The sequence below is a fragment of the Procambarus clarkii genome, chromosome 22, assembly GCF_040958095.1.
Source record: "Procambarus clarkii isolate CNS0578487 chromosome 22, FALCON_Pclarkii_2.0, whole genome shotgun sequence".
NCBI lineage: Eukaryota > Metazoa > Arthropoda > Malacostraca > Decapoda > Cambaridae > Procambarus > Procambarus clarkii.
In genome coordinates, this window is record NC_091171.1 from 32,232,208 (window position 1) to 32,251,154 (window position 18,947).

The 18,947-nt window shown below is 44.2% G+C and overlaps 2 protein-coding genes across 4 annotated transcripts in view; both read left to right on the forward strand.

Annotated features, from left to right (window-relative positions):
* The window catches only part of LOC123758696 (ribosomal protein S6 kinase delta-1), a 184,124-nt gene that overhangs the window by 51,645 nt on the left and 113,532 nt on the right, over positions 1-18,947 (forward strand). For all 3 annotated transcript variants that reach the window (XM_069328824.1, XM_045743257.2, XM_069328825.1), the window contains one exon: positions 11,921-11,982. In XM_069328824.1, the coding sequence (XP_069184925.1) occupies positions 11,921-11,982 (62 nt within the window). The remainder of the gene's footprint in view (positions 1-11,920; positions 11,983-18,947) is intronic.
* Positions 1,494-5,936, forward strand: LOC138367355 (uncharacterized). The gene is made up of 2 exons (XM_069328827.1): positions 1,494-4,170; positions 4,949-5,936. The coding sequence occupies exon 1, from the start codon at positions 1,494-1,496 to the stop codon at positions 2,784-2,786; it is 1,293 nt and encodes a 430-aa protein (XP_069184928.1). The 3' UTR covers positions 2,787-4,170; positions 4,949-5,936.

The window sequence follows — 18,947 nt, forward strand, 5'->3', positions numbered from 1 at the left end:
CGTTTTGCCCAGAGAGCAAAACGTATCCAGCACACCGGCACACCTGCTTCAGCCACCGTAACCAGCAAACTGCTCATCCTTTGCCTGCCTGTCGCTGATTGGCTGGTGTCCCGTCGCACCTGCCCTCTGCCCTCCACCACAAGTCGATGTCTGGGCTGCAGTGCTCCAGTATCGTCAGAATAGCTCAGTGCTCCAAGCAGTTGACATCTCTCGCTGGTAGACTAAGCCTTGGCTTTCGTGTACTAAGGGAGGTGGCAGCTCGAAGCCAGTATTCCAGCACCACTAATACTTTATTTTGCTATCACTGTAACTCACTTGTCTTAACGTAACTTTTCATTTGTCAGTGATTATTCATATTATTTTGTTTGTTGACTTGTCTTTCATATTTTATGTGCTTAACTTTATTCATGTCTTGTTTTTCTAGAGTAATTAAAATTTCATTGTTAAATTTACTTGTGTTTTGTGTGTCTTCCCATTACCTTACCACAGACGAAAGCTCCAGCTTTTCTCTTTTTTTTTCTATTATGTGACGAGGCCCTGCCCCTAGCTTTTGAAACAGCCTAACACCAACGCTTTACCGTCACATTAAAGTGGGGGCCTGCCCTAGGAGCTTCACTCAGGTACTGGTGCCAAGTAGTAAATTTATGGTAAGCGTATTTGGCTTTGGTAACGTAGCTTTTTACTATTTTTCATATTCAATTTTATTTTTATATGGTACTGTGTGTATTGTGCATTCCGAGAGTAGCATATGGTGAAGGTGAGACAACTTTGGATTACGTGGTGACTGTAGGCCTCAGTCATTCTCTTAATTGGTCATCTCTCCCTCCGTGTTATTACTCGTGTTTACCATCTTTTGTCCCTAGGATATTTCTCATATTTTCGACAGATCATCATATTGGTACCCTGGTACTGTGGTCTGTCCCCAGGTCAAGTGCACCTAATCTTCTGCAATCTGACAGTAGGAGGATAAAGAGGGCCATAGTTCCTCTAGCATGAACTTTAGTTGCTGAATTGGGACCTCGGCAGCAGTTCTCGTCACCAGTTGACACCTCGCACCCTACACGTCGGTCAGAGATGATGATATTTACATTGGTAGGGAATTAGCTTTCTTTTTCAGAGCACAAAAGTTCGCTAATTCTGTAAGTATCATATTAATTTCAGTGGGAAAACTTGCTTATGTCCTACAGAGACTCGGCAAGGTATGCCTACATTCTTGGACTACCAATTTTACTTCTGAGGCAATTAACTGTTTCATTTGTTTTAGAAACTCAGTTTCGCTTGTTTAGTAGGATTTTCTTGGCCTTATCCTCTTACATGAGTACCGGGTACAAGATTTCCTGCGACCTTGATTTAATTAATCATTTATCATCTTGTAATTAACATTAATTGTTAAAGATTCCACAGGATAGGTACCAGTTGCCACGTTGTCCTGTTTCTGACATTCACCATATCACAACAGTATATTCGTTGTGCATTTATTTGCTAATTTCACCATGTTTCGTCTCCAAGCTTTCCGTGCAGATCCAGCAGGTGCAATAGGGACTTTAAGTCATGCCAAGAGGGCTGAATTACAAACTCTTGCACATGAGTATCAACTAACAGTTCCCTACCAAGCCAACAAAAGTGAAATACATAACCTGTTACTGGATCATTTCTTAGAGCAAGGTAAGATAGACTCTGAAACTCACGAAACTTACTTTATTGCAGATAAAACTGATTTGGCAACGATGAAACTCAAACTAGAGCTGGCTAAGATTGAACGTGAGCAGCAAAGGGAAGCAGCTGCCATGCAAAGAGAAGCCCTCGAGCAACAAAGGGAAGCAGCTGCCATACGAAAGGAAGAACAAGAACGTGAAATCGCCCTCAAGGAACGTGAAATCGCCCTCAAGGAACGTGAAACTACCTTGAGGAAAGAAGAACAAGAACATGAGGTTGCACTACTCCGTGAGCGGGAACGAGTACAGCTTGAAACAAAACAACGCCAATTGGAGATGCAACACGAATATGACAAACAACAAGCAACTTTGACTATGGAATGTCGTCAACGAGAATTCGTGTTGGAAACTTCACACCTCGCTCAACGCCAGCAAGCTACCGCCAATCTTCCCATCAGTTTCAATATATCACATGCAAGTAAGTTAATGCCACCATTTGTAGAAACAGAAGTTGATGTGTTTTTTACCACCTTTGAAACCCTTGCTAATCAACTTAGTTGGCCTGCCGACCAATGGGCCACCCTTCTCAGAGTACATCTTACAGGTAGAGCTGCAGTTACACTCAGTACTTTGGCGTCTGAGAATGACTACCAGACTCTGAAACAAGCAGTGTTGGACGCCTACCTTCTCTCCACCGAAAGTTATCGAAGGAAATTCCGTGACCACCTGAAGGCAAGTACCACTACCTTTCTCGAGTTTGCTAATACCAAAAGGAGATATTTTATGAAATGGCTGGAAGCAGCATATGTCTCTACCTTTGCAGAACTCGTCAACCTCATGCTAGTTGAAGAATTCTTGAGGCGTGTGCCGCCTCCTGTCCGTTTATATTTAGCAGATGAAGATGAAACCGACTGCCTAAAGTGTGCTAAGTCGGCTGACACTTACAGCCTCATCCACCGGCTGACACCAGAACCATCTTCTAGTAAGAAGTCATGGTACAGTTACGAGAAAGTGAGTACCGATCAAGCTGGCTCACAATTGTACTGTAAGTATTGTAGACTCTATGGACATACCATACATAAATGTGGTAAGTCTCAATACAAAGGAACCACCGAAACGAAAGTCGGCTGACACCAGAACCATCTTCCAGTAAGAAGTCATGGTACAGTTACGAGAAAGTGAGTACTGATCAAGCTGGCTCACAATTGTACTGTAAGTATTGTAGACTCTATGGACATACCATAGATAAATGTGGTAAGTCTCAATACAAAGGAACCACCGAAACGCCAAAACCCAAACAGACTCCTCCTAAGTCCGGTAAGCCTGTGATGAATGTTGGTGTTCATGTTAATGATCTTTCTCTTTTCAGTAAACACCTGTATACTGGAACTGTCTCTGCCAACGGTTCAAATCCGGAGGGACGTTTCAAATTGAAGATCTTGAGGGACACAGCGGCTCTTCAATCGATTATTTTGAAGTCGGCTGTGCCCAACATCGCCTACACCGGAGAAACTGTCTTCATCACTGACCTCACTGCTACCACTCCTTATCCTCTCGCCAGAGTCCACCTGGATTGTCCCTTCATGAGCGGAGAAGTCCAAGTCGCCATCAGGGAAAAGCCTTTTCCCATGCCTGGAGTGCAACTTCTCCTGGGCAACGACTTGGCAGAAGACCTGCAAACGACCAACCTGATCGTTATGGACAAACCCCAGGTGTGTACCTCTGTGATGGATAATCCTATTTTTAAGTATGTTCCAGCAAAGGTTCAAGAGAGTGATGAAGTTTCTCCTCCGGTTTTAGTGACCACCCGTGCACAAGCTGCACGACCACAGCCAGCTGACTCTCCTGCTACCGCTGTCCCTCAAGACCCTCAGAAACTACCCCCGAATCTGACCAAGTTGGAGTTCCGTAAGTTACAGAGGGAAGATCTTACCTTGACACCATTATTTTTCCAGGCTGAGACTCAACCCGACAGTATTCCTGGGTTCTTCCTAGAGAACGAGTTGCTCTACCGCATATATAGACCCAGTAAACTGAAGGAGGAGGACGATTGGGCCAACGTCGAACAACTAGTGATTCCTGCCAGCCTGCGGCCCACTATTCTACACCTGGCCCACGGAGCACTCTCCCACTACGGATTTAACAAGACTTACCATGGAATCCGTCAAGACTACTACTGGCCAGGTATGGTAAATAGCGTCAAACAGTACGTCAAACAGTGTCATACGTGTCAGATGGCAGGTAAACCGAACATCTCTATTCCCAGATTATAGACTGTGTTGGTCCTTTACCTTGGACCAGTTCAGGTAACGCCTATATCTTAACCATCCTGTGTCCTACCACCAGATTCCCCATAGCAGTTCCAGTAAAGAACATTACGGCTGCTACGGTTGTGAAACACTTATTGAAGATCTTCACCCAATATGGATTTCCAAGGGAGGTTCAGAGCGACTGTGGCACCAACTTCACCAGTGATCTCTTCAAAAGGACACTGGAGGAGTTCAACATCAAACAGGTATTGTCCATCCCCTATCATCCTGCTTCACAGGGTTCTCTTGAGTGTAGTCATCAGACTATTAAAGCACTCCTGAAGAAGTTTTGTAATGAAACCTCTAAGGATTGGGATAAGCAAATAGACCTAATATTATGTATCTATAGAAGTCTTCCCAATGAGTCCCTAGGAGTATCTCCTTATGAGATGCTCTACGGACGTAAGTGCTGTACTCCCCTCAAGGCTTTCAAAGACTCTCTACGTGATGCCACCTTCAGTGAGCATCAAAATGTGCCCCAGTTTCTTCAAAACCTACAACACATTCTAGAGAGAGTCCACAGTTTTGCCCAAGATAATCTATTGAAAGCACAGGAGAGGAAGAAGACTCATTACGACAAGACCAGCAAAGTAAGAAAATTTAAGCCGGGAGACTTCGTACTTGCTTATTTTCCTATCCCAGGTTCTCCTTTACAAAACAGGTTTTCAGGACCCTACCGCATCAAGGAGTGCAGAAACAACCATAACTACGTTCTAGAGACTCCAGATAGGCGGCGGAAGACCCAGCTGTGCCACGTCAACCTCCTGAAGCTATATAATGGTACTCCTCCCACTTTCTTGACATTATACTCTTCCTTTAAAGAGCCATACATCCACAGTGAGACCTTCCCTGCTTCTCCTCCCGAAAGCACTGACACTGAGTCAGCACTTTCAAATTCAGAAATCCTTACTGATCTTCCCAACCATTTTCAGGACCATAATAGTGCTCCTTTGCCATATTCTAATTCTACTCTCACCTCGTCAGATATCACCAAGCCCTTCATCCTCCATGTCGCCGCCAGTGGTACCGGCATCGGGGGTGACCTAGTACAGCAACGAGGCGAAGAGAATACACCTGTCAGCGACCACAGCTACAAGGAACTACGGAACAATTGGCAAGGAGCTACTCTTCATCATCCTGGATCTACAGCACTTTGCTCCATACCTGAAAAGTGCTCGGTCTACCATCAACACGGACCATAACACCCTACACTTCCTGCAGCAAGCCCACTTCTACACTCAACGTCTTCTACGATGGGCTTGATAACTGCAGAAATTCAACCTGGAGATCCGCTATACCCGGGGTCTGACAACATCCTAGCCGACGCCCTCTCCAGAGTTTACAAAGTAGAAGAAACTCCACCTATTACTCCACCACATGACGACGTACTTCTTCCAGAACCGCAGGCTTCGGGGGAGAGTTGTGACGATAATCTCTTTCAAGAGAGATTTAGCCTGCTCTTCCCTACAAAGTACGTCAATATACAAGATAATATAGAAGATACGTCCAGCGAGTATCGCCAAACGTTTTGCCCAGAGAGCAAAACGTATCCAGCACACCGGCACACCTGCTTCAGCCACCGTAACCAGCAAACTGCTCATCCTTTGCCTGCCTGTCGCTGATTGGCTGGTGTCCCGTCGCACCTGCCCTCCGCCCTCCACCACAAGTCGATGTCTGGGCTGCAGTGCTCCAGTATCGTCAGAATATCTCAGTGCTCCAAGCAGTTGACATCTCTCGCTGGTAGACTAAGCCTTGGCTTTCGTGTACTAAGGGAGGTGGCAGCTCGAAGCCGGTATTCCAGCACCACTAATACTTTATTTTGCTATCACTGTAACTCACTTGTCTTAACGTAACTTTTCATTTGCCAGTGATTATTCATATTATTTTGTTTGTTGACTTGTCTTTCATATTTTATGTGCTTAACTTTATTCATGTCTTGTTTTTCTAGAGTAATTAAAATTTCATTGTTAAATTTACTTGTGTTTTGTGTGTCTTCCCATTACTTTACCACAGACGAAAGCTCCAGCTTTTCTCTCTTTTTTTCTATTATGTGACGAGGCCCTGCCCCTAGCTTTTGAAACAGCCGAACACCAACGCTTTACCGTCACAACACCAATGTTTCATGTTCATTTATATATATTTACAACATATGTACACACTATACACTGTCACACACTATATATATTCACCATCAACACATTCAGAACACCGCGAGTGTGAGCTGTCTCACCCAGCCAGCCCTCCCTCACTCCTCCAACATTGTATTCGCCAACATTGCTTCTCCCATCATACAGTTATTCACACCAATGTTACATGTTCATTTATGTATATTTACAACATATGTACACACTATACACTGTCACACACTATATACATTTACCATCAACACATTCAGAACATCGCGAGTGTGAGCAGCCACACCCAGATAGGCCAGATAGGCCCTCCCTCACTCCAACATCTTACTCACCAACATTGCTCCTCCCTCCATACTGCCATACTGTTATTGTTTTTATTACACTATTTACACTTGTTATATATACCTATCTACATGATTTATTTACCAGAACTATGCAAGTATGCCGGTATTCTCTCCAAACTGTACTGTGGCCACCATACACTGCATGAGAAATCACACAGCAGACGATGCTACGATTACAACGTCACCTCCCTCACCAAAATAGCATCACTCAACATACCCCTGTTGCTGTTATTACACTATATACACACACACACACACACACACTCTGTATATACCCATGTACATGTGTGTTCCCCATAGCGAACCAGGAAGCTAGTATGGTGAGCAAAACAAGAGTGGTTGCCACACAGTGAGGCTACCTCAATTCTCTCCCTCCCTCACCAAAATTCTTCCTTCCACAATACTACACACAACGCTAATTATAACCACAATCCTGGTCACTAATTCCTGTAAATGAATAATTGACCCACAAGTTTATTTTGAAAAGGAACTTAAGAAGTCGTTTGAAGATTCCTAGATGGACGAAATAATGCCGTGGTGCTATTGCTAGTGCTGTGAAGATCGTGAACAGCATTGAATCACTGATATTTGAGCATTGTACCCAGTCATTATCACACTCAGGCTCTTCTATAATACTATCATGACTAAATAATTTAAGTTATATATATATATTTTGACATTATTAGGCGATGCTGTGGTCACACACTGAACAGCAGTGCTGTGCGCTCATGCTGCAAGCGCTAGCCTTGGTTGCTCACCGAGTACTGAGACTCTCACACCCGGGAATGTGGACCATGATTTTTTTTAAAGATGGCGTCTATTTACAAGAGCCCTAAGGAAGCTGATGTGAACCCCATGTAGCCACGGGAGTTTTGAATGGAACGTGAAAAATACAAATACCTGGAGGCTCGTTGTGCACCCCAGGCGTGGGCCTGCAGACGCATTGCACAGTTAAAGGGTTAACATGTTGAAACATGAATGTTAACAGGATGAAGTTTTTGAATCTACAAGTCCAAAAATCGTCTGTTCTAGCTTCATATGCCTCCCAGTCTATGGATTTCAAGTTGAAGTCGCCGACTACCAATAGTCGTTATCTATCTTTATCAGCTCTCGCTATAATCTCTCTCATTATTGTTATAAGACTCACATTTATTATCCAGCTCCTTCTTTGACCATGTGTTGCATGGCAGTGGACTATTTGCATTTATGATCGTTAGTTTATCATCCTGATTGCAGATATCTAGTGCTATTATGGCAACTTCTCGTAGATTGGCAATCATTATTTTGTTTACCTTTTTAGGTACTCACAGAAATCACAATAACGTGATGCATCAAATGAACTAATCCACAAGAGCCGTGACGAGGATTCGAACCTGCGTCCAAGAGTATCCTAGATGCTGCCTTTCGAATCCTCGAACAGACGCTGTTCAAATTCTTGTCATTTGTTTACCTTTAGGTGTTTTCACCAGCACAGCAACGCCACCGCATTTCCTTTCCTTTCCTTTTCTTTCCTTTTCTTTTCTTTCCTTTCCTTGTGTGGGACGCTCAGACCGCTTCCTTGTCTCTCCCTCCAGTAGCTCTGCTTCGGGTGCAGTCCTGCCTTCGCTTGTTTCTCGGGGCCCCCGGGTCACATGTCAGTTGCTCGAGGGTTTGTGCTTGAACTTGATTTTTGCCTTGACGGTCTACCCGCCTGGTCGGGTTTGCCTTAGTTGGCTGTTCTGGTTCATTCCGGGACGTCCCTTCCACCTCTCTTGTGATCATTGACTGTTCTGGTTCCTTCGGTGATGTCCCTTCCTCCTCTCTCGCAATCGTTGGGTTCGGCCTCCAGAGGCTTTGCGTCGGTTGCTGCATCGCCGGCTTTCTCTTTGGGTTTTTCGGGGTTCAGTGCCTTGGTGCCTACCCGAGCCCTCACCTTATGTGTTCACAGAGACGTCGTCACTGGGCTGAGGCTTTGTGGCCACTGCTCACCAGGCTGGCCAGGAGCAGTGGGGTCTGTTCTTCTTTCGGGCTCTCAGCACTCTGCGGGAGTTCGTGGCGGTGTGGATGTCACTTCAGAGGTTCGAGTCGCTCGTGGATCAACAATCCAGCTCCATTCAGACTGCTCCCCGGTGGTTCATTGCCTGAAGCAAGGGGGTTCGATGCGGTCCTTTTCTCTTTAGGGTTGGTCGCCTTGGGTGACTCGTCTGCTAAGTTCTTTGGGTTTGGCTATCCTAGCTGTTCACGTTCAGGGGATGTCCAACGGCCTGGTGGATGGCCTGTCTTGGTTCATTCCCCTGTCCACGAAGTGTACGGTTGACGCCAACTCGTTCAGTTGGCTCTGCCGGACATACAGGCTCACGGAGGTGGACCTCTTTGCGTCAGTTTGGTCGAGGCGTCTCCCGTTATATGTGGTGCCCTTTCCCGACTGCAAGGCCATCAGGGTCGATGCCTTAAGGCAGGACTGTTGGAGGTGGGGTTACGTGTACCTCTTTCTCCCAGTTCTGCTGTTGCTCCAGGTCCTAGCTCACTTGGAGACTTACCAAGGGAGAGTTGTCCTTCTAGGCCCTTGGTGGCCGGCCCAGCCTTGGTTTCAGGCACTGCTTGCTCGGTGTCCGAACCCTGGATTTTTCCCGCGGCTCCGCCTTTTTCGGCAGATCAGGGAAAGTCCGGTATGTTGTTGGTTCGATCTTCTCCTCAAGTCTTTGTGTCTGATCTTTCTGACACGGGTCTATCATCACTTGTATGGTGCGCAGGTGGCTTCGTCTCGGCGGCATTATGAAGTTTTCTGGCAGTTCTTCCTTTATTTCTTGTTCCTTCGTAGGTTTACTTCTGTCTCTGATAGGGTTGTTTTGTCCTTTCTTTCGTTGTTGTTCCAGGACTGTCATCTTATGCCGAATACTGTCGTCTCGTATCGTGTGGTGCTAGTGTAGCCGCTGCGGCTTGCATTTGGTGTTGTTACTTCTGCACCGTTCCGCAAGCTGTCTCGTGTGCTGTTTCACCTCCGGCCTGCTCATGCTCTGCCTGAGCCGTCCTGGTCGTTGAACCAGATGCTCTCTTTTCTCTCTTCTTCTTGGTTTGTTGTGGCCCCTTCGGTTCAGGATTCCTTCTCCAAGGCTCTTTTTCTTGTTGGCATTGGCCTCTGGGGGTCGGGTCGGTTCGAGCTTCATGTGCTCCTTTGGCTCGGGTTTCTGCTCTTTCGATCCAGGTGGTAGGTTTGTTCATTTGCAGCCGTCTCCTTCTTTTCTGGCGAAGAATGAGACTGTTGCTTTCCGCAAGTGTCCTTGGGTTGTTGATGTTTGGTTAGTCAGGCGGGGGTGCATCGTGTGTTGTGTCCGTTTGCGGCTCTCCACCGTTATCTGCGCTCCATGGCTTCTGTGTCCGGGGGTGCGCTTTGGGTTGACCCGGTTTCCCTTCTTCCCTGTTCCAGAGTTCCGGTCTCCCAGGTTGTAGGGTTATATCTTGAGGTTATCTTGAGATGATTTCGGGGCTTTTTAGTGTCCCCGCGGCCCGGTCCTCGACCAGGCCTCCACCCCCAGGAAGCAGCCCGTGACAGCTGACTAACACCCAAGTACCTATTTTACTGCTAGGTAACAGGGGCATAGGGTGAAAGAAACTCTGCCCATTGTTTCTCGCCGGCGCCTGGGATTGAACCCAGGACCACAGGATCACAAGTCCAGCGTGCTGTCCGCTCGGCCGACTGGCTCCCTTCCTTATTATTATCGGGTTATTCGATCTGGCCAACCTGTGGTCTATCCTTGTGTTGTGCCCACTACGTTCGTAAGTTTGGTACTCTGGCTGCTGTCTTCGGTAACATGTCTTGAGTTGACATTTGAGCATGGGGTTTTTGAAGGTCGAACAGGGTCTTGGCTGCTTGCCACCTTGGCAACATTTCTAGGCCTAGTCGGGCCTGTGTCGCATTGGGTTGGCGGTTGCAGCCAGTTGTCTCAACTTTGAGTTGAGGAGCGATGACAGACTGCCTCCCGGGTAAGTCCCTCTTGTTTTTGTCTTTGGGTAAGTAGCTCCGGGGAGCCAATGGAGTGCTCCCCAGAAAACCATTGTTGAATGTAATGAAATGCCATTTTCTGGGTGAGACCCGGAAGCTCCCTGGCCACCCTCCCCCCCCCCTTTCCTGGAGTGGGGGTTGTGCAGACGATGGTGCGGTAACTTGGTGACGTCTTGCTCCTTTGCTCGTTTTCATTTGGGGAGTTCTGTCCACTAGTTTGACTTTTAGTATCAATATTTTACCAGAATAGGGGTTTGTTTTGGGGTGCCTACCTTTCTGGATGCCAGACCCGGTCGATAGCAGACATAGAATGCTCTCAACCACACAGGGATTTCTGTAGGCCGTTGCTGCTTGTGCCTCTCTGAGGGGGCCAGGTTCTGGCTCGTGGTCCTCAGTAGGCCTGGAACTCCATGCACTTGACTGATGCCAGGGTCTAATATCAGCCCAATAGCTCCGGGAAGCCTCAGGGTCTCACCCAGGAAATGATGTTTCATTACCTTCAACGCTGGTTTTCTGCTAATACTGTATGTCTTGGGCTGACATTCAGGCACTGGGCTTTTGGAGGTCGAACAGGGTCCTGGCCGCACGGTCCCTCATTAATGTTTCTGCTCCTTCTCGGGCGTGTGTAGCCTTGGGTCACAGGTTGCAACCAGTTGTCTCAACTTCGAGTTGAGAAGTGAGTGGTGGCCACCTTCTGGATAAGCCCCTCATTTTCCTTTATCTTTGGTTAGGTAACTCTAGTGAGCCGAAGGGTCTCTCCACAGAAAACCAGCGTTGAATTTAATAAAATTCCATTTTCTGGGTGAGACCTTCCACCAGCATCAGCATCCCTTCCTCCTTCCAGTCGAACTTTTTTGCGCGTTTTTGATATTCAGCCTCCGAACTGGAGTTGGATAGCAGTGCAGGAGGTCTGGGACCCCCCTTCCCGCTCCCGGGGAGGGGGGAGTTGCACAGACAGCAGCGCGGCGGCTGTGGTGATGTCATGCTTGTTTTTGATTGCGGAGTTCTGCTTGCTAGTTCGGCTTTTGGTTTGCAATTTTTAACCAGCTGTAGTTTGTTTTGAAATTCCTGCCTTTCTGGGTACCTGACCAGGTAGATGGCAGACATAGATTGCTTCCAATTACACGAGGGTGTCTATAGGTCATTGCTCCTTGTGCTTCTGAGGACGCCAGGTTCTGGCGCTGGTCCCCGGTAGGCCTAGAACTCCATCAATTGACTGTTGCCACGGTCTAATATATACACATCAGCCCGGTATAGCTCCGGGAAACCTCTGGGTCTTAACCAGAAAATGGCGTTTCATTATATTCAACGCTGATTTTTTGTGGTTCTCTACATTTTAAAGTCTACAGTAATGTTTATTTTGTAGCTTTTGTGTTGTCACACAAGGTCTTGCTATTTATTGTGAACTTCTCACTATATATTATAAGTTTATATTGATGCTTGCACACAATTTTTTTTACAACTTCATAATGTTTTAATGAACTATATTTTTCAGAATGAGGAAAATGGAAGTCGACATCTTTTGGGCCATAAGGCGAGGAAAAACTCCAAGGGAAGGTAATTCAGGATGTGGTATATATTTGTCTGTGTCACCTACCTTGAGGTTACCTTGAGGTGCTTCTGGGGCTTAGCGTCCCTGCTGATCGGTCGTCGACCAGTCTTCCTTTCTCCGAGACACAAACTATTTTTTTACATAATTCCCCCATGCACTTGGGCTCTGTCAACAAGCTATTCTAGCTCTTCGCCCTTACTGTAATACACACAGAAATTACAATAGCGTGATATATCAAATGAATAAATCCACAAGGACCGTGATGAGGGTTCGAACTTATGTCCAGGATGATCCCAGACGTGCCTTAATCGACTGAGTAATGACGTGGATTTATTCATTTGATACATCATGCTATTGTGATTTGTGTGTATTGAAGTAAGGGCAAAGAGGTAGAATAGCTTGTTGACAGAGCCCGAGTGCATGGGGGAATTGTGTAAAACCCCGGTTTGTCTTGGAGAGACTGCGGGATTCGTGTGAGAGCAGTAGCAACCCCAGTTGCAATTCTTTTGACCATGTCATGGCTCAGTCGATTAGCCACTTAACTGCGCCAACCAAGTATTCTTGGTCGGCGGGAAACTGCGCCAACCAAGAAAACTCTTCGATTTTTCTGTACCCATTCTAAATGTGTTGGTTGTGTACAAAAAGGACTCTTAGGACCTCCAGTGAGAGGCAGCCATCTTGGAAAAAATTCCCAGAATGCCCTAGGGCTGCTGGCTGGGTTAGTTCTGAGTAAGCAACCATGGGTGGCGCACGCGGCTCTGGCTCCCAAACACCTATCCAACGTAGCTTTGAAAGATCACACTCTGTCGGTGAAATTCAAACCTTATTGTTTGAAGAACATTAGGGTCATAATATTGGTGAAGCTAGGCGCAATAAGGACCTAACACAAAAGTCGGATGCAAGTGATACAGCACCTATGAGGACGATACAGCGAGCGTATCCAGTTGTAGCTCTAAGCGTCACCCTTGCAATCCTATGCTATCTCCAATTTATTTAGATGATACATAGATGAATCGTTTTCTGCGTTCACTGACGATGCATCCGATACAAGTAGCATAGATGAACAGTATTAGCGGCTTCCATGGTGGTGTTTTCCATAGATATTTTCAAGAATACCTGAATCTCTTTCTGTGTGGGATCATACAAAACAATCTTTTCAAGACTACCTTACAAATTGAACTTTTCCTATAATCTTTTCAATACTACCTTATGCTTTACAAGCTTGGCTACATGCAATCTACAAGTACTAAAGCCAAGGGTGTATGTGAGTGCGTTATTTGCAAGCACACAGAATGAAGAAACAGGAAGTGAGAATTTATCTGGTGCAACGAGAGGGAAGTCGCGCTGTGCACCATGGACTACTTCGTTGATTATTACTCACTTCCAAAGTACTGAGTAATTACCTAAGTGTAATTACCTAAGTGTAGTTACAGGATGAGAGCTACGCTCGTGGTGTCCCGTCTTCTCAGCACTCTTTGTCATATAACGCTTTGAAACTACTGACGGTCTTGGCCTCCACCACCTTCTCACTTAACTTGTTCCAACCGTCTACCACTCTATTTGCGAAGGTGAATTTTCTTATATTTCTTCGGCATCTGTGTTTAGCTAGTTTAAATCTATGACCTCTTGTTCTTGAAATTCCAGGTCTCAGGAAGTCTTCCCTGTCGATTTTATCAATTCCTGTAACTATTTTGTATGTAGTGATCATATCACCTCTTTTTCTTCTGTCTTCTAGTTTTGGCATATTTAATGCTTCTAACCTCTCCTCGTAGCTCTTGCCCTTCAGTTCTGGGAGCCACTTAGTAGCATGTCTTTGCACCTTTTCCAGTTTGTTGATGTGCTTCTTAAGATATGGGCACCACACAACAGCTGCATATTCTAGCTTTGGCCTAACAAAAGTCATGAACAATTTCTTTAGTATATCGCCATCCATGTATTTAAATGCAATTCTGAAGTTAGAAAGCATAGCATAGGCTCCTTGCACAATATTCTTTATGTGGTCCTCAGGTGATAGTTTTCTATCTAGAACCACTCCTAGATCTCTTTCTTTATCAGAATTCTTTAAAGATTTCTCACATAATATATAGGTTGTGTGGGGTCTATGTTCTCCTATTCCACATTCCATAACATGACATTTATTAACATTAAATTCCATTTGCCAAGTGGTGCTCCATATACTTATTTTGTCCAGGTCTTCTTGAAGGGCATGACAGTCATCTAAATTTCTTATCCTTCCTATTATCTTAGCATCATCAGCAAACATGTTCATATAATTCTGTATACCAACTGGTAGATCATTTATGTAGACAATAAACATCACTGGTTCAAGAACTGAACCCTGTGGTACTCCACTTGTGACATTTCTCCATTCTGATACATTGCCTCTGATTACTGCCCTCATTTTTCTATCAGTCAGAAAATTTTTCATCCATGATAGAAGCTTACCTGTCACCCCTCCAATATTTTCCAGTTTCCAGAACAACCTCTTATGTGGAACTCTGTCAAAAGCCTTTTTTAGGTCCAGATAGATGCAGTCAACCCAACCATCTCTTTCCTGTAATATCTCTGTGGCTCGATCATAGAAACAGTAATACAGTGTGTAATACAGTGTGTTACTGTGTAAATAGTGTGTGAAACTGTACATATTGTAATTTTAGTGAATTTTTAACAAGTAATATTGCAACAATAAACATTTATTGTGGACATTACTGATTTATGTATCACAGTTCCATGGAACATTATGAACGTTCTACTGTATACATATTATAAAGGACACAAATATGCATCATATATGATAGAAAAGAAAGAAATAAAGCCGCATTGGAAATACTCAGAACAAATAATTGACAATATATTTGTGGCAACTCCCAGGATACAACCTCACAATATGCTGACTAATTCCTGGATACCTACAGTATTTACTGCTATGTGAACAGAGCATTAGGTGATAGGAAACATGCCCAACCCACTTCTGTCCTGCCCTGAATTTGAACCTGGAATTCCCGCTCATGAGTCGTGAACGAACCTGACTGTACTGGAATAATATCTTGGTGACTATGGTGCTGTTAATTAATTGAGGATGGAAATGAAAGATAGAGTTTGAAGCTGAGATGTTGAGTGTACAGGGTTACATGGAAGAAAATGCAGAATAGAACCAGTGAAGAGCAGGGGTGCCATAGGCACAATCAGAGAACACTGTATAAACATCAGAGGTCCCCGGTTGTTCAACACCCTCCCAGCAAGCATAAGAAATATTGCCGGAACAACCGTGGACATTTTCAAGAGGAAACTAGATTTATTCCTCCAAAGAGTGCCGGACCAACCGGGCTGTGGTGGGTATGTGGCCCTGCGGGCCGCTCCAAGCAACAGCCTAGTGGACCAAACTCTCACAAGTCAAGCCTGGCCTTGGGCCGGGCTTAGGGAGTAGAAGAACTCCCAGAGACCCATCAACCAGGTATCAACCAGGAGGAGTATTATGGTATTACTAGACAGACTAGTCAACACTTTGTATCTGCAAAACTGTATTGGCCACTGGAGACATGGGCTCTTATAAATTTCTTGTGCCTCTTTTATGAAGCAGGGAATGCATTGGCATTAAATATCAGTCAATTTCCAAGGCAAACCATTCAATAAGGAATGGAAAAGAAGCAACAATATGCAAACTTTTACATGATAAATATTTTGAAGAGTACTGAACTGCCAGAACTCAACTCAGACAAATACAGGCACTGATGAAGTACACTCATCAACTTCCCTGTCTGCCACTAGGTGGCAGACCATCCCACACTGAGTCTAGGTGATGAATCCATTTCACTCTCATACCTGGTGCTTGGCTATTCACATCTTGATACAGTAGTGTCATTCAAAGGCCACTGCCTATTCGAAGATAAATGTACAGCATACTTAAGAGTAGTTGGTTCATGTTTATTTTGTTTCAGGAGCATGTAGAGCTGTAAGCTGTTCACATTGAATGTCACTTGCTACCATCTTCCTCAAGTTTAGTTTCATTGTTTACTCTTCTAGCACTGCCAGTGACAACTGTTCATTTGCATTATCATCTCTAAGGTGTTGAGTTCCTCCTTTGGAAGATTACATCTAGTTGCCTCTTTGTGGGCTAGTGATACCTGCTTCATGGGGTTCTGGGAGTTCTTCTACTCCCCAAGCCCGGCCCGAGGTTAGGCTTGACGTTAGGGAGCCGGTCGGCCGAGCGGACAGCACGCTGGACTTGTGATCCTGTGGTCCTGGGTTTGATCCCAGGCACCGGCGAGAAACAATGGGCAGAGTTTCTTTCACCCTATACCCCTGTTACCTAGCAGTAAAATAGGTACCTGGGTGTTAGTCAGCTGTCACGGGCTGCTTCCTGGGGGTGGAGGCCGGGTCGAGGACCGGGCCGCGGGGACACTAAAAGCCCCGAAATCATCTTATTTTATTTTATTTTATTTTATTTATGCATATACAAGAATGTACATAAGGAATGTGAGGATACAATTATGGTAATTACAGTCTTGTAAAGCCACTAGCACGCGCAGCGTTTCGGGCAGGTCCTTAATCTAAGAAAATTTTAAGGAGGTAAATACTTGCAAAATTTATAGACAAAAAATGATAACAGATTACATGGAATGAAAAAAAAAAAAAAGATGAGAGAAAATTATAGGTACAGTATATTAAAGCACATAGGTAGCTATGATTGATTGCAATGACAGCTTAAAATGGTAGTTGACAACAAATTGGTAGGCACAATACAGCAGAAACAATATAAGATTGATTGCAATGACAGCTTGAATGGTAGTTGACAAAAATTGGTAGTCACAATACAGCATATGGCTAGCACATAAAAGAAGACAGCAATGAACACAATGATAAGGTTGTTTGATATTACATAAAAATTAGGAGATTGGGTACCACTAGGTACAGAGCAAATTTAAAGCTCAGTGTAGGAAACTAAATAGATGAAGTTAGGTACTTTTTGGTTTTGCTTTTAAATAAGGCAAAAGTTTTACAGTTTTTCAATTCACTAGGGAGTGAGTTCCATAGACTAGGTCCCTTAATTTGCATAGAGTGTTTACACAGATTAAGTTTGACCCTGGGGATATCAAAGAGATATTTATTTCTGGTGTGGTGATAATGGGTCCTATTACATCTGTCCAGGGAGAGTTTCAGAGCATGGTTTGCATTTAAGAACAGGGTTTTGTAAATGTAGTTGACACAAGAGAATGTGTGGAGGGAGTTAATATTTAGCAAGTTTAGAGATTTAAACAAGGGAGCTGAGTGTTGTCTGAAAGCAGAGTTAGTTATTATTCTGATAGCAGATTTTTGCTGTGTGATGATGGGCTTAAGGTGGTTTGCAGTGGTAGACCCCCATGCACAGATACCATAATTAAGATAGGGGTAGATTAGTGCATAATATAGTGAGAGGAGAGCAGAGTTAGGAACATAATATCTGATTTTGGAGAGTATACCAACTGTCTTAGAGACTTTCTTAGTTATGTGTTGAATGTGGGTACTGAAATTGAGTCTCTTGTCTAGGAATAGGCCAAGAAACTTGCCATCATTTTTATTACTGATGTTAATGTTGTCTATCTGTAGCTGAATTGCATTTGATGATTTGCTTCCAAATAAGATGTAGTAGGTCTTTTCGATGTTTAATGTTAGTTTGTTCGTTGACATCCATAAGTGGACTTTTTTTAATTCATTATTCACAACATTATTTAGTGTATGTGGGTTGAGGTTTGAGTAGATAAGGGTAGTATCATCAGCAAACAATATAGGTTTGAGAATATTAGAGACATTAGGCAGATCGTTTATATATATAAGAAATAGAAGAGGTCCTAAGATGCTGCCCTGTGGCACTCCAACGGTAATTGGTAGAGTGGAAGAAGTTGTATCATTGATGGTTACATATTGGTGTCTGTCACTAAGATAGGATCGGATGTAGTCAAGGGCAAGGCCTCGGATTCCATAATGCTGGAGTTTAAATAAGAGGTAGTTGTGATTAACAGTATCAAAGGCTTTTCTTAGGTCAATGAAGAGTCCAATCGGAAACTCATTTTTGTCAAGGGCTGAGTAGATAATGTCAAGGAGACTAATGATTGCATCATTGGTACTCTTTTGGGACCGGAAGCCAAACTGGCAGGGGCTGAGTATGTCGAATTTTACGAGGTAGGAATAGAGCTGTTTGTAAATAATTTTTTCAAATATTTTTGATAGAATGGGTAGATTTGATATTGGTCTATAATTGTTTATGTCCGCCGGATTGCCTCCTTTATGGACTGGCGTTACTCTTGCTTTTTTGAGGATATCAGGGAAGGTGTGATACTCTATAGATTTGTTGAACAGTAGTGCTATGGGTGGGGCAAGGGCATGGGAGGCTCTCTTGTACACAATGGACGGAATTTCACTGGTGTTCCCTGCCTTGGTTTTTAGAGAGTGTATGATGGACACAACATCTGCCGGGCTGATTGGTGAAAGGAGAAGAGAGTTTGGATAGCTGCCTGAGAGATATGTGTTAATATGTGTCTGAGTCTGTGGGATTTTACTGGCAAGATTAGCACCAACCGATGAAAAGAAACTATTAAATTCATTTGCCATTTCTAAATCAGTTGACGGTATATCCCCATCCTTGTAGAGTTTTATTTGGTTATGTGAGTGTTGTTTAGTTCCTAGGATACTAGAGATAGTTTTCCAAGTGTTTTTCATGTTACCTTTTGCTTCATTGAATCTATTCACATAATATGCAAGTTTTGCCTTTCTTATGATACTGGTAAGCATTGATGAGTACCTTTTAGCTACTTCCCTTGAAACTAGGCCAATCCTAACTTTCTTTTCATATTCATGTTTCTTGTTGATTGAGTTGAGAATGCCATTTGTGAGCCATGGATTGTTTAATCTTTTGTCAGTTATTTGCTTTGTAAGAAGGGGACAATGAAGGTTGTAGAGGCTTAGAGTTTTGGAGAGGAAGAGGTTAGCTAAT

Excerpts from the sequence above, each read along its gene's own strand:
- LOC138367355 (XM_069328827.1), top strand. The coding sequence starts at position 1,494 with ATGTTTCGTCTCCAAGCTTTCCGTGCAGATCCAGCAGGTGCAATAGGG.